At 33.4% G+C, this 16,298-nt stretch overlaps 1 protein-coding gene across 2 annotated transcripts in view; it reads left to right on the top strand.

Moving 5' to 3' along the window:
* Window positions 1-15,577, top strand: part of LOC145266583 (uncharacterized) — a 67,071-nt gene extending 51,494 nt beyond the window's left edge. For both annotated transcript variants that reach the window (XM_080122425.1, XM_080122426.1), the window contains exons 8-14: window positions 534-698; window positions 5,016-5,109; window positions 6,870-7,064; window positions 10,172-10,214; window positions 11,385-11,504; window positions 13,060-13,149; window positions 13,684-15,577. In XM_080122425.1, coding sequence (XP_079978551.1) covers window positions 534-698; window positions 5,016-5,109; window positions 6,870-7,064; window positions 10,172-10,214; window positions 11,385-11,504; window positions 13,060-13,149; window positions 13,684-14,093 — 1,117 coding nt within the window. In that variant the 3' untranslated portion in view covers window positions 14,094-15,577. The remainder of the gene's footprint in view (window positions 1-533; window positions 699-5,015; window positions 5,110-6,869; window positions 7,065-10,171; window positions 10,215-11,384; window positions 11,505-13,059; window positions 13,150-13,683) is intronic.
* The last annotated feature ends 721 nt before the right edge of the window (window positions 15,578-16,298 follow it).

Raw genomic sequence — 16,298 nt, 5'->3', positions numbered from 1 at the left:
TATATATATATAAGCAAACAGTTAATAAAATATGTTAAAAAACACTTTGAAACGAGTTAAAAACATATTTAATCTGAAAAGGAAACACTAGATATATGGATAGTCCTTAATCCGCAGAGTTTCGAAGAAATACTTTCCTTCTCATCAGAGGGTAGGAATTAGCAAAATGCGGGATCGGATTTTGCATGCTGAAGTATTTGATGAAACAACAAGTTAGTCAAAGATCTTACTTGAAAACAAAAAAAAGTGAAGCAGAGGGAATATGGTGAAGAAAAAGGTGATTACACGTGAATGGATATTCTGGTGGAAGATAAAAAAATCCAGTGACGGTAAAATCTGGCTGAGATAATTTTATAAATATTAATGCTTTAATATTTATAATTTACTTTAATTTTACCATCTTGGATCATTTTGGTAAATTTAATTGTAATTTTTATTTTATATATATATACATATACATATATATTTATTATTATTATGTCCACTGTAAAAAACGAGAAAGTGGTAATGTATTTTTCATGTTTTCATTTCAGGAGTTTGAGCAAAGGTCTGATTGTTCCTCCTGTGATTGTCGATGTAGATAACGACAAAACAATGGACATCTTGATGTGTACTTTTGATGGAGAAGTCATTCTTTATGATGGGCACACTTTACAAAAGAAATGGGCAGCAAATTTTTCAGAATGTGAATCCTTCAGGTAAATAATCAACATTTATTTTGCATCCATCTAAATAAGCAAACCAAACACGCGTATGCTTACATTTATTATATAACTAGCAGATGTACCCACCGTTGCCCAGTATTAAAAAAAAGATGATAAACAAGTTATTTTTGTCGATCACAAACAAATATTTATTTTAAGATTCGAACTTTAATGCATTCGTTCCATCTATTATTATTCTAAATGTGAGTTTTAACAACGTTTGTTTCTGTAAGTCTTTTACACGCTACAATATACATTAGTTATGGGATTTTTTTAAATTTTTTTTTACACAGTGATCACCACTTATCAAGGCCCGGAAGCCACTCAGGGATAAGGGTTATTGCAAGTACATTACGTTAGTGAGGAGATTTGCTGAAGTGTTTACTTAAGGGGGCGGTTCATTAGGAATTTGTTAACATTGGACTTGAAGACATCCAAGTTGTAGTCCGGAGGGAAGCAGGCAGACGGAACAGAGTTCCACAGGCGTGCAGTTCTAAGAAAGAAGCTTTGTTCATGGAATCCGCGTTTTGATTTAGGCACAGATATAGAGTGGGGGAAATTTTTCACAGTGGATTCAGCTAGACGGGTGTTTTTCGTGAAAGATTGGCGAGGGGGGGGACCAGAGATTGGAGTTCAGACGAGCATCTGCCATGGAAATAACGATAAAACAAGGACATGCTCGCAACGTCTCTTCTGTGGGAGAGAGGTTGCAGGGTAGAGAAAAGGGCATCCCCCACTAAGCCACGAAGTCTATTTTGTACTCTGTCAAGGCAGGATGTGTTAGTGAGTATTATGTTTTTTCTAAACAGTTCAATTCTTGTAAATAAAAAAAATACTTGAGAGATTGAAACCAAAACCTAAAGACAGTGAGTCAAGTAGGCTAGCTTTCCATAATCTTTAAAAGTGTTTTCAAACCTACTTATTCTTAACATAAGGAAAGTGTCATGTGAACAATTCGCGTATGCACAGTCATGAAATAGTTAACAAAGAGATAAAAATCCAACGACCGCCACATACCAATTTTTCAATTTTGACCCCTTAGCAGCCCTTTTTTTCATTTTCAAGATGAAAACCAATAAAAAAAAAGTGTCCCACATGTCTGAATACACTATATACCAAATTTCATGTCTGTAGTTAAAAAATTTGCTGAGTATATAGGCTGAGAATTTTTCTCACAAACACACATTCTCACTTTTATGGATATATAGATGAATTTTTTTTTCTTTGCACAGTATTCCAGCTTCTGGCTAGTTCACTAATCTGAATTTAGATTTCATGATGTACTAGCATTGTAGGACGTGGTCAGCCTATAGAATTGCATTTGACAATTTTATTTGGCATTGAATAACCGGTCAGTGGTTGATATGCCATTAAACGATCAAACCAAATCTGCTAATAACTACTTGAAATCATTTTTAAAAAATCCAGCCTTGTTAGAGTTCAAAACCTAATAGGTGATGCCCTTTTCTCTTCCCTGCAATCGCTTTCTCACAGAAGAGACGTTGTGAGCCTGTCTCTACTCTCTTGTTATTTTCATGACAAGAGCTCAACTGAACTCCAATTTGTTTCCCCCTTGCCAGACTTTCACAAAAAAAACCCTCGACTAGCTATAACCACTATATACGATATCCCCTACTCTCTAACTGTGTCTAAATCTAAATGCAAATTCCATGAACAAAGCTTCTTTCCCAGAACTGTCACGTGTGGAACACTGTTCCACTGCCCTGCTTCTGGGTTAAATACAACATGGTACCTTTCAAATCCAATGTAAACAAATTCTTGTTGAGCTGTCTCCCATAAGTAATCAAATTCTACCAAATCTACAATGATTACTATTAATGATTACTAAACTACTGTCTTACATTCATCAACCCTTATCCTTGAGTGGCTTTCGGGCCTTGGTAAGTGGTGACTCCGAAGTAAAAAAGAAAAACAGAAAAAAAAATGAATAAAAAAAGAAGACAAAACTTTCTCTCTCCTGTCCTTCATTCTGTTTGAAGAATAATATTTTATATTTATATTATTAGGTCGGTGTAAAAATAATGTCGTCTTTTGACATGAAGTTGAACATCAAAAAACAACACTATTTTTGCACCAACCTAATAAAAAAGAACAATTTTTTTTTTTTCTTATACTAGCTGTTAATATTCGGCGTTAGCAGGTAAAAAAACATATTGGCGGGCAGAGGGTTTAGTCACATACGATTTAAGATACACTAAATATCCCAAGTTGTTACAATGTTCCTGAAAGTTGACCATATTTAGGATATTTGGAAGCATAGAATATAGTCATCTTCATCTGTGAAATTCAAACGGAAATAAAATCTCATAATGAGGGAAATAACTCGTACGTTAAATGAAAACTTCTAAATGGAGCTGATGTTGGTTTTAATAATGATTAAAAATAAATTAAATTAAATGTAAATTAAATTAAAAATCAATTAAATCTTATTATAAATTTTCCTAATGTCTGTGTGTGTGTGTGTGATGCGATTTATCTCAGCCTACAGGCAATCCACCCAGGCAAGTAAGATACCGAAATGAAGCTTATGATCCAGCAGATGTTTTAGCGATATTTATATCCATGTTTGGTGTATGCAAAAAAATAACGATTTACTAAACAACGTTTTATTTACTGGATATTTTTCTGGTACAAGGACTCAAGTTTTTCCCGCTGTATTCTTGTAAATCAAATTTGTATAATATTTCTAAATAGAGTATTTAAAACAATTCCATTACTAATATCCATTAAAAATTCACACAGCTAATTATTAAAACAGGTTTTGTTTAATGTAATATGCAAATGACATAACCTCTTGAATGGAATAAATAGTATATATAGAAATCATACAGGAATAAAAGTATATAAGAGTCCGTTTTTAGTATTAAAATCAATTTATAAACCAATGTATCTTTTGTATATATTAACCCGAACAAGCGAACAGGAATATGACTAGCAAGGGGGTGCTTAAATATCTTAATTCATGCAGATTTCATATTTATTACATTACAGAGCCAATTCTCTATTAAATACTAGCCTGGGTGCCTGGTGTTTGGAGGTGTGTGTTGAGCAAAAAAAAAATAAAAATAAAAATAGTAGGCAGGTAAGCTTGAACTCGTGATACGAAGGCGGAAATGAAAGTCAAAGAAAACCTGACGTCTTACCCCTACTCTATGACACGAACAGAAGTTCAGAACGTTGAAATTAGTAAAGTCATTCCGACCGATATGATGACTTGCAAAAATGGCGATGCAAAAAATAACAACCCTCCTTGTAGAAAAATGAAGGAATTAATGTTTTTAGCCAATTTTTTCAATATTTGTTGTCCGAAGGGTTGAGCTTCAAAACGATACTGATCTCGTGAAAATCTGTCGCCTCTATCAAAAGTTGTAGGCAGACATACATACATACATACATACATGATGATTGCAACGTCTTGCCAGACGAGTGCCACTCCCTCAGACACTTAAAGACCATGAGCCCAAATGCCCGAGGAAGTATCTATACAAAGATGATGTTACAGTCTTAGCTTTGTACGACGGCTAAATCTCTCTCAGTTCAAAATGTTGAGATCCAGCAACAAGCAAGAGCAAGATAGCCAGCAATAAATTAAACTGCAGACCAGCTTAATGCGGGTACTGGTCTCCCGCTTTATGGTTTTTTAAATCAGAGATTTGCTTCCCCTAGAAAGGTTGCCTTCAACACGGCTTACGGGAGACCTCTTCACCCCAACACATATATACATATATACATTTAAAAAGACAGGTGAGATTTATATTATGAAAATAAATAAATATAGATTATTGAGATAAAGCTTTTCTTACTTTGCTCATGAAAAAAAGTCAAGCAAATTAAATACACACGCGACTCCAGTTCGTAACTCGTAGATATTATGATTTCGACGTAATATAAAAAGTTTTAAAAATGAGCGACAGCCTCGAGAAGTCGCCGAAAAAAAATCCTTTTGCGGACATACACAAAAAGCGAACATACATACATACATTTTCGCTTTTATATTTATAGATATAGATTATTGAGATAAAGCTTTTCCTACTTTGCTCATGAAATTAAATTTTCTTGTGAAATTAATGAAATGAGACAAACATATATACATTTACATTTATTATATAATGATTTTTTTTTAAAATTTTTTTTTTTTTTTTTTTAATTTTTTTTTTTATATTTTTTTATTTTTTTTTAATTTTTTTTTATTATTTTTTTATTTTTTTTTTATTTATTTTTTTTTTATTTATTTATTTTATTTTTTTTTATTTTAAAAAAAAATTTTTTTTTATTTTTTTTTTTTTACAGTATTCCAGCTCCTGGTTATTTCAATGATGATCAGCATCTTGATTTCATGATGCATTGGCATTACGGCACATGGCCAGATTATAAGTATTCAATGGTAAGACAATCTCTTATCTGTTCCCCACCTCTCCTTAGTAAAATGTAGTAAGCAACGTGTTTATGACTAATATACAGGATGCCCCACAAAAAATGAAATGATCAAATATAAGATGAAACAACAGAAGCAGCAAAAAAAAAAAAGATTTCAGAGCATCTAGAGCAGGGGTTCTCAACCGGGGTCCATGGAATATTTCTGGGTGTCCACAGAATTATTATTATTATTACTTATTATCATTATTATTATAGTTGGCGTAGAATACTTTATTTGCATTAAATTAGTTTTCATTTAAAAATAAAGCTTAATCATATACTATTCCTTTGATTATTAAACCCTCAAAATTTATATTAGTGAAAAATAGAAGATTGTCTTTTGACCAATAGTTATGAAGGGGTCCACCAAGATAAAAAGAAGGGAAAAGGGGTCTATGAGTAAAAAAAAAAAAGGTTGAGAACCACTGGTCTAGAGTAACCCTACCAAAGTCATCACGAGTCATCACATCACCAAAGAGCGGATACTTATCGTAGCGTGGTACTTTTGGTTGAATTCGGATTTCAAATCTGTCAATTCTTGTTAGGTTTTAGAATTTCAACCTAAATTGCACTTGGGACATTGATATTTGATTCTACCTAGCTCGAAGAATAAAAACTTTCTACAAAATAACTGAAGGCAACATTTCTAAAATCACCTATTTCCGAAATAATGGATTTGGCATTAAATAACCCGAAAAGGGGTTGATATGCCCTAAAACAAAACAACCAAACCAAACTCTACAAATAAATATTTAAAGATATAAAGAACTTGAAGCATAAAACTGTCTCTAAAATAACTGGATTCAGCATTAAATAACCCGAAAAGGGTTGATATGCCGTAAAACAAAACGAGCCAAACCTGAATCTGAAAATAAGACTGAAGCACAAACAAGAGATGCGATGGGGTTTTTATTCAGCAGTCCTTTTATTTTCGATTCCACCTAAGGGCAATAACATCTCCACATGTGATCAGCTGTTCCTTCTTCATCTTAAGCTTTGTCTTCTTCCTCATTTCTTGACTGACTCATAACTTGAAACTCGACTCGACTGACTGACTGACTGCAGACTCTACTGCCAAAAACTGACTCTCTTTGATTAATTAGAAACGCATGTGCATCCTCTATTTATATTAAGGTGTATGGTGGTAACATCCCCTTAACCGGTTCGTACTCAAAATGCACAAACCTGACCGATGGCGCTTGCAAATCTCTCGGTGCAATCTTTTGCTGATCCAGAGTTAACAAATCTGATTTATGTCACCTTGTTAGTTGAGATATGGAAGCGTAAAATGGATGCAATACTTCCGCTACTTCAAAATATATAAAAAAAATATTTTTGACCCCTTTGCACTAAACTCGACACAAACAAGTTGGGTTCAACTCATATCACATTAACTGCACTATTGGCAGAAAACAATGGGATTAAGTTTTCTCACTAACCAATTAGATGCTTTACTATTTCCACCCTAGTTTTCACCAGCCAATCACTGGGCTTTTTATTGAACAAAGATTCGCTGACTTCGATTCCATCTTTTTCTTTGTTGGTTTTTTTGGTGAGTCGTCATCCTTTGTGTATCAAAACGTTATCTGGGTGTGCTTAGGTACATTTTCTTTTTTTGATTTTTTTTTTGTTCCTTATCGAACTGACAATCCTATTAGCATTTATCCTCGAGTGGCTTTTAGTTTTAAAAAAATTGTTTTTCATCGATACTTTTGCATATATTTGTAGGTTGTCATTTTGAGTGGCAAAGATGGCAAAGTGCTGTGGAAAATGGCCTCATCGTTATCTTCGTTGACCTCTGATCTTAGCTTGCAAACTGTCGATGTTCACCGAGACGCATTTGTCTTCAAGGTCCTTGGTCGTAACAGCTCCGTATATGTTGATGATAAAGGTTATATTCAAACGGGCTACAAGCATGCTGAGGTAAGCTTTGTTATTTTAAAAAAAAAAAAAAAAAAAAAAAACAAAAAACAAAAGGGTGCTTATGCGGAATAAGGACATTGCTATTGTTGGCCTTTTCTGCACAGTTTGTAAACACTGAAAATGTTGAACCAATGAAATTGCAACATCTAACGTGATTTAAGAAAAGACTTGTCACCATTGGTTTATTATAAAAATAACGGTACTTGTACAGTTTAACAAGACATTAAAAAATGAAAATATCGAAAATAGATTATATTGTATGTATCCGTTATAGAACAAAGTTATCTGAAAAAAAATTTCATTTAATTTCATCAAGTATTTTTTTACAGCGAAAAAACAATTTGTTATGATACCGAGCAAAAAGTTTGATGTTTAGGAAGAAAAGCTAGTATTAAAGATGGGGAGGGGGTATCTGCTCTTTAACTGGAGTTATCTCCCCATGGCGTGTTCAATAAATTTCATAATGGCTGACTTCAACATGCTCTCATAAAAACGTGTTTTTTCACTGTAAAAAAAAAAACTACTTGATGAAATTAAGTGAAATTTTTTTTCGAAGAACTTCATTCCATAACGGATACATACAGTTTAAACTTTTTTTTTTTTTTTTTTTTATAGATATTTTGATTTTTTTAATGTCTTGGTTATTAAACTATACAAGTACCAAAATAACTAATTATTTATCTTGAACAAAAAAATAATCATAGAAAAAGAAAAAAAAAATTGTGTAAAAAAAAAAATATATCTATATATCTATAAAAACAGAGATGTGTGTGCCACAGACGATTTCTGATTGGTTAATCCAATAATCACATCTCCTAAAAAACTATGGTTCGTAGGCTCTTACCTTTACCATAAAGTATTATGGCTTGATTTATTGTCCATCTTGGAAGGGTTTAATTTTTTCCTAACTTGCGATTTACAAATTAAAAAAATACGAAACTTACAATCTAACAATCGAACCTCCGACATCACGGCCGCCATTATGAAACTAAACCAAAAAAAAAAAAAAAAAAGCGCCTTCACTCGTGGTCTTTACATTTCGGGTTTGGGTACTTGTGCAGTTTTCCATTGACATTAAAAAATGGAAATATTTAAAAAAATATATATATATTGTACGTACTCGTCATGGGATAAAGTTTTCCTACAGAAAAAATCACGTAATTTCATCAAGTAGTTATTTTTTTATAGCGAAAAAAGAAAAAAATCAACGCTACAAGCGAGTCATTATTAATTAAACAGAAAGTTCAAGTAGGGGGATTTCCCCATTTTTTTTTTTATAGCGAGGCCAAATTTCGCGAATTTGGCCTTTTTTTAAAGCAGTTTGGCCTTCAAATTTCTGTTTGGCCTTTTTCTTCACCGATGAAATAAAAAAAGCAAATAAAAACAACGCAATAAAACTTTTAAAAATACGGCACACTTTTGTTGTTCTTGTTTGTTTTTTTTTTGGTAATTTTCCTTATTTTTTTATTTTTTCAAGATAATACTATTAAATGGACACTATTATGCCAAATTAGCCCCCCCCCCACCCCGAAAAAAAATGCAAAAAATTCGAGATTTAAGGTTTTGACGAGATAATTTAGCGAATTGTCCGGACTATTGCGAGAGAACCATCCATTAGTTTTTCCTGAAATTTTGCCACAAATTGTATTTCAATACATAGATGTGCATAGTAACAACATTTTTTAGCCGAAAATTTCCGTTGCGTCCCCAGATTTCATCGGTGAAGAAAAAGGCCAAACATAAATTTTGAAGGCCAAACTGCTTTAAAAAAAGGCCAAATTCGCGAAATTTGGCCTCGCTATCAAACGATTTGACCTTTGAGAACTCTACCAAACTCCTCCTACAATTTTGGGTCTAAACACGTGATATTTTAGATATAGATTCCTTGGACATGGATCTAACTTATTACCTTTACTTGATCCCTAAACAATAAATGTTAAGAAGTCATAATAGGGGTCAAAGTTTAAAAAATTGACCGTTTTTTTTTCTCAGCATTAACCTCAAAACACCTGGGCAACGCCGGGCACCGATTGCTAGTATATATATATATATTCCTAAAATTTGGGTTTTTTGTGTATTGATGATATTCATATTAAAAACCCTTTTTTCTATTTACTTAAAAAGAAAATGCAACTTTGTTATATATGGGTCATGGAATTGCATTCATCTGCAAAAAGATCTAGCTAATTTGCATATTCTTTTAAACATTCATTTTAATTAATTCCCTATTAGCTTTTTCAGTTTTCTTATGGAATGATCATCTTTATTTAACTATTACGTGTAATTATATTCATGCAGATATTCTACATGATTTATACTTGTGTAATATTTGCGTAAAAATGTTATAGTAAACACAAACCGCTTTCTATATATATTTATGTATGCGTATATATATTTGTTTAAAAAATTTTGCCTACCAAACTCCACTGTCAGTTTTGGGTCTACAGACATGAAACTTAAAATACCAGGTATTCGAACCCATATTAAATGTTATATTTATAGTTGGGTTTTTAGTCAAGGAAAGTCGGTGCAAAATTGTGAAAATTTAAAAAATGGAATTTGCCAGGTGAAGGTCAAATGACGGCATTACGAATATGCAAACATGTCTTCATAGCTCAGGCATTAACGTCAAAGGAAAAAAGTAAATTGAAAGCTAAATGTTTTGGTTTCAATTCTTGGTGGTGGTCCATGAGTCATTTTTATTTTTAACTTTTTAAATCATTACTATGTATTCCGTCGAATATAATAATAAATATGCATGCTCACCTGGAATCATGCCGCAGTTGATAGACGTTGAATCTCTATCAACTCTATCTACGATTCCAGGTGAGCATTGTCTGAAGATAGCGGTTTCAATCCTATCCAAAGCTGACCAGAGGCTTAGTTGACCAAAACCTGGTGAGGCAACAACTATGGAAGGCAGTAATTGTTGAGAATGCAGTTAGAAGATTCAGTTCCTATCCCGTCGCGGTTACCACCTGACGAAAGCCAGAGGAATAGTTGGCCGAAACATCGTAAAACAACAACTAAAAAAAAAAGATGAGGATGATAGTCCGCAATAGATTAATGGATAACCAACTGAACTTTGACTTTTATTAATTTTACAGAGTACTGATAAAGAATCTGAAAATCCCAGAAAACGAAATGAAGGTAAGTAAATAGTTTCTTTTTTTTATGAACATCCAAGATGTCTCATTAGGTATCCAAAACCAAAATTTTATTTTCATTGTATCTAAAGACACTTGTTTTCTTTTTTGTTCTATTCAATGTAGCAACTAATCAAATTTATTGGCAAAGCAATCAATCGAATTGTTTATTTTAGCCAAGCAACCAATCTGATATTTTAGCCAAGCAACCAATCTGATATTTTAGCCAAGCAACCAATCTGATATTTTAGCCAAGCAACCAATCTGATATTTTAGCCAAGCAACCAATCTGATATTTTAGCCAAGCAACCAATCTGATATTTTAGCCAAGCAACCAGTCTGATATTTTAGCCAAGCAACCAATCTGATATTTTAGCCAAGCAACCAATCTGATATTTTAGCCAAGCAACCAATCTGATATTTTAGCCAAGCAACCAGTCTGATATTTTAGCCAAGCAACCAGTCTGATATTTTAGCCAAGCAACCAATCTGATATTTTAGCCAAGCAACCAATCTGATATTTTAGCCAAGCAACCAATCTGATATTTTAGCCAAGCAACCAATCTGATATTTTAGCCAAGCAACCAATCTGATATTTTAGCCAAGCAACCAATCTGATATTTTAGCCAAGCAACCAGTCTGATATTTTAGCCAAGCAACCAATCTGATATTTTAGCCAAGCAACCAGTCTGATATTTTAGCCAAGCAACCAGTCTGATATTTTAGCCAAGCAACCAATCTGATATTTTAGCCAAGCAACCAGTCTGATATTTTAGCCAAGCATCCAGTGTGATATTTTAGCGAAGCATCCAGTCTGATATTTTAGCCAAGCAACCAATCTGATATTTTAGCCAAGCAACCAATCTGATATTTTAGCCAAGCAACCAGTCTGATATTTTAGCCAAGCAACCAGTCTGATATTTTAGCCAAGCAACCAATCTGATATTTTAGCCAAGCAACCAATCTGATATTTTAGCCAAGCAACCAATCTGATATTTCAGCCAAGCAACCAATCAAATTTTTTCTATCTCATTAGTTCTATTTATCTATAAATGATCCTGGCATCAAATCCTATCAATCATTCTACTAAACCTTTTATGCTTATTACTGCTCACACAATGTATTTGATCATTAATTTTTTTTTTTTTTATCCTATTTCTTCTTTTTTTTTCAGTTGTGGAATGCAACAGTAGTCGTATTCCTGTTTTTACAGAGGAAATATTTCTCATAGATCGCAGCAACATGGCCAAACCAATTCTTTTATCGCAGCAAATTGCCCAAAAATTCTTCTTCGGTTAGTTTTTTCTTGACACTTTATCATTTTTGGTTTTCTCGGGTTTTTTTATGTGCGTACAGTAAAAGTAAATTCATCACTGTCAAAATGAATGGAATAAAAATGGTTTGAGTATAAATATATTTTTTAATATATCGTCTTTGTGTTTCTGAATTTTTGAAATAAGGATTGGTTATTCGTATTATTGTGATTCGTGAGATTACTGTTCTTGTTTTGAGTTTCATTTTCACAACGTTTCAGTCGATGTAATCTTCAACCTTCTACAAGTGTATCTTATTGAACTTGGGGAATCTTTCTGTTGAACTCAAAACTCTTTTTGTTGAACTCAGAAACCTTTCTGTCGAACTTGGAAACCTTTCTGTCGAACTCGGAAACCTTTCTGCCAAACTCGGAAACCTTTCTGCCAAACTCGGAAACCTTTCTGCCAAACTCGGAAACCTTTCTGCCAAACTCGGAAACCTTTCTGCCAAACTCGAAAATCTGCTTGGAATTTCGAACAGAACCCTTTATTTAATCTACAAAGACTTGTGGCATAGTGGATAAAGTAGTTGGTACAATTCAGTTGTAAAGTTACACTCGTCTGGAGGTTGAAGGTTCAATTCTCAACGTGGTTTACACTTAAAATACAATTGCGAATTACTTTGGACTTCTACTCAGTCATGGTTGGCAGAACAAGAGCATGCTACCTCCGTGGATTGAGTAAAGGGCTTTGCTCGAAACTCCGTACAGATTTCCGAGTTCAACAGAAAGATTCCTGAGTTTGACAAGATACGCTTGAAGATGGTCAAAGGTTACATCAACCAAAACGTAAAAAATACAACTCAAGAACAGCAATCTGAAGAATCCAAATAATATGAATCTTCTTCTTCATCAGTTCTTTTTTTTTTATGAACATGAAGGTTGAGAGCATCATCCTATGATTATCTCGGTGGTCACACTACGGTAAAAAAAATAGATGTACATATAACATGATTGTGCAAGATGGTGTGTGATAATGTCATCACGGCTAAGGATACCTAATGAAGTGTGTTGATCATTGTCCAGTCGTGTCAGCATCAGTGACAATCTTTCTTCAAACCCAGTCATTGGCACTCAACTCTCTTGGCAATCTCCTCAAACTGAACCCTGGCTAACCCTTCATCTGCTCAGCCTCACAAATATATTCTTGATCAGAAATCCTAAATGTCTAGTTTTTCTCTCGATCATCTTCAGCCCATCATCAAAACTGACCACATTAGAACGTCCATTTTCTTCTCAGTTTATCTGTATCTGGCTACCCAGAAACTAACAATACAATATGGAGAAGTAAGGCTTAGATAAAACTTTGGGTTTTCTTAACTTGTCAGGTACGCTGACCTATGTTCTTGCTCAAATTGCATAAATGATGCTCTGATTTGAGTTTAATGTTTCTTCCTTCTTTTTGTGAAGAGTTCTGATATGAATTCTAGTTTTCTTCCTTTTTACTGTGGAGAGTTCCAATATTCTACTTTTCTTAGTGTGGATGGTTCCAATATTAATTCTATTTTTTTCTTCTTTCTTTATTTGGTATCTGCAGCAGATTCATCAATTGGAACAAGCCAACCTCAGGATGCCAAAGGCAAAGGTTCCTTATGCGCTGTTCTAAAACCAGTTGGAAAGGGAACAGGTAAGTATTTATTACTAGTCTAAGTCATTCAAATCTCCAAAAATTATTTGATGATTTAGTAAATATGCACTGCTGAACTTGATAGTAATCTTATAGAAAAGTTATCTTCTCGGATTTCCAAAGTCTGACCTAAACAGCATTTAAATTGATAAATTAAACTTTGATTCTGACTTGCCAATTTCCATTTATTATTGTTGTGTCATGTTATTGGCAGTAAAATAACATACTTAGCTACAATTTACGTTTTTCTGAATTACTTTATCCTTACGATTTCTACATTATGTATTAAATAGGTTCAATTCGAACTTCTGTATAGATTCCATGAGTTTGACAGAAAGATTTCAGTGTTTGATAAGAAGCTGTTTTGCATAGCCAGAGTGCAATAAACGTTTGCGGTTACATCGGCCGAAATGTTGTGCAAATAACCCTTAAGATGAGAACAGTAGTCCAAATAATCCGAATTATCAATCCTCATCTCAAAAATCCGGAAACATAATATTTTTTTTGTTATGTTTTCTATTTCCTCTCTCTTAGGAGCCATTGGTGACTTGGATGGTGACGGTCAACCCGATTACATCAGTTTGACTAACATGGAAGCCGTTTTGCATAACCAGAGCGCAATAAAGAATGCAACTCTCCAGAAACGGAATATTGTTTCCGCCATAGACTCTAACCACAGCGTGCCTCTGATCGTCTTCTCCCAGACACCTCCTCGCTCCTCCAATGATAGTGCGACCACCACCAAGAATGGGGGACAGACAAAAACTCTAAAGTCCACCCATTTTGCACCACAGGGTCAGCAGGTGTGGACCGAATACCTGGGTAGTCGTCAGAACAGCGTGTATCGACGCCACCTTAGCGACGGCGGAAACACAGTGTCGAGACGGAGTACAGTTTTATACTACTTGGTTGTTATTTTCACATTATTAGTTGTGTTGCTATGACGACGATAATTTGTTGTTGTTTTGTTGTTATTATGATTGTTTTTTTTTTACCTTGTTTTATATTGCGAACATGCATTTTTTTTTTTTAATGCTTAATACTCATAATGCCAAGATAATTTTTTGTCCACCTGTAATATGTGGAAACATCATGAATTTATATATATATATCTGTGTGTATGTATGTGATGTGATGATTCCAATATTTTTCTAGATTCCGATACAATTACCAATTCTGATTCTTTTATATCTCTAGACATTGAGTTATTTTTTTCCAGATTATCATAAAAACATGTTAAGAATGCAGACATTTTCTCAAGCGTAAAAATACACTTGCAGAAGATGAGCTATAGATTTTAGTTTTACTGTTAGTTTAAAATCAATAAATATTCATTATTTTATTGTTACAGTGGAAGATTTTTCTTTAAACAAAATTAAGTTTAAAAAATTTACAATTAAAAGCATCGTTTTTGGCATTGGAAAGTAGGCACAAATGTTTCCAATACCCCCCCCCCCCCCCCGAATTTGCGATTTTTCTGATTCCGATTAATTGCCCTAACACTAGTATGTATACATTATAATAATAATAATTATGAATATAGAAAATTTATTTGTCTGTCCAGAAAGGAAAACAAAGAGATAAGGAGGCTATAGAAATTCTTTATACCATGGCATTTCAAAGCTTAATGCTTCTCATCATTTGTGACGTCTAGCATAGGTTGCATTAGATTTAAAATGAAAACAGACTAGTTTATTTATATTTTCATTATTATCATGTTATGCTCCACCCATAAGTGTTGAGCTACATATGCCCTGGTAGGTCCCTACATAAAGATTCAGAAAAGGGATTATGAACATTCTTTGTATCTAGGCATTTTGAAGCCTAATAACATTGTTTTTTTTTATAAAGGCGTCACCACTTATCAAGGCCCGAAGGCCACTTGAGGATAAGAGTTAATGAATGTAAGGTGGTAGTGTAGTACTTGTTAATTGTGTAGCTTGGGTAGAATTTGGATTATTTAAGGGAGACAGCTCAACAAGAATTTGTTTATATTGGACTTGGAGTCTACCATATTGTAATCAGCTGGGCAGCAATGCAGTGGAGCAATCTTCCACAGGTGGGTAGTTCTAGGAAAAAAACTTTGTTCATGGAATCCGCGTTTAGAATTAGGTATAGATAGAGAGTGGATGAAATTGTTGATAGTGGTTGTAGATGGTCGAGTGTTTTTTTTTGTGAAAGTTTGGCACAGGAGGACCATAGATTGGGGCTTAGACAAACACTTGCCATGAAAATAATGATATTTTGTCTATAACTGTCTTTAGATGTTTATGCTCTATACCCACATTGAGCTTATATTTTGATGTCTCTAAAGAATCCTTCAAATTTCTTTAATCCTTTCTGATATGTAAATTTGTGTATATTCTTAAGAAAATTTACCAGTATAATGCAACCGCTCTAATGTTAGCATTTAACAAAAGAACAAAAATCAATGACATTTGAATTTTTATCTAACATACAACATAAACGAATATATATATATATATATATATATATATATATATATATATATATATATATATATATATATATATATAGGCTCGCTGTTATTTGTAAACAAGCTAGCAGTCCAAGTATTTCTTCAAAAATCGAATTGTATATATATATATATATATATATATATATATATAGGCTCGCTGTTATTTGTAAACAAGCTAGCAGCTCAAGCACTGTTAAAGCGATGGATGAATGTTCATTTAATGGATACTTGATGAGACGTTTACAAGCACCAATCCATGGCCCGGTGGTTAGAAGTGCTGACTCTCAACGCAATGGTTGTAGGTTCAATCCACAGCTAGGGAAAAGTGCTAATCAAGTCACACTGTTGAGTTTTGATACAACGAAACAGCAAACTGTATGTGAATGACATATATATATATGTATATAATGAGTAAATGGTAAAAAATCTGAAGAAAGTGCTCAATACTGCTGTAGAGCAAGATGTTTTTATTATTGTTTTTAATCTGCTTGGTTACACATGTTTCAATTACTGGAGTCGTGTTAACGATATGATAATTTCATCAGACTTCACAGAAATAAATATTTATTATAGTGAGAAAAGAGAGAAATTAGAAAAGGTACAAATTTAAAACAACAGCGGCAATCAATTGTAAAATCATTGAAAAGTGACAAAGAGCAAGCGAGGGGTG

Source organism: Euprymna scolopes, chromosome 41 (assembly GCF_053919585.1).
Source record: "Euprymna scolopes isolate OS-2025 chromosome 41, ASM5391958v1, whole genome shotgun sequence".
In the NCBI taxonomy this organism is placed as follows: domain Eukaryota; kingdom Metazoa; phylum Mollusca; class Cephalopoda; order Sepiida; family Sepiolidae; genus Euprymna; species Euprymna scolopes.
Note: the sequence above shows the minus strand (reverse complement) of the source record. Positions and strands in the feature narration are given on the sequence as shown.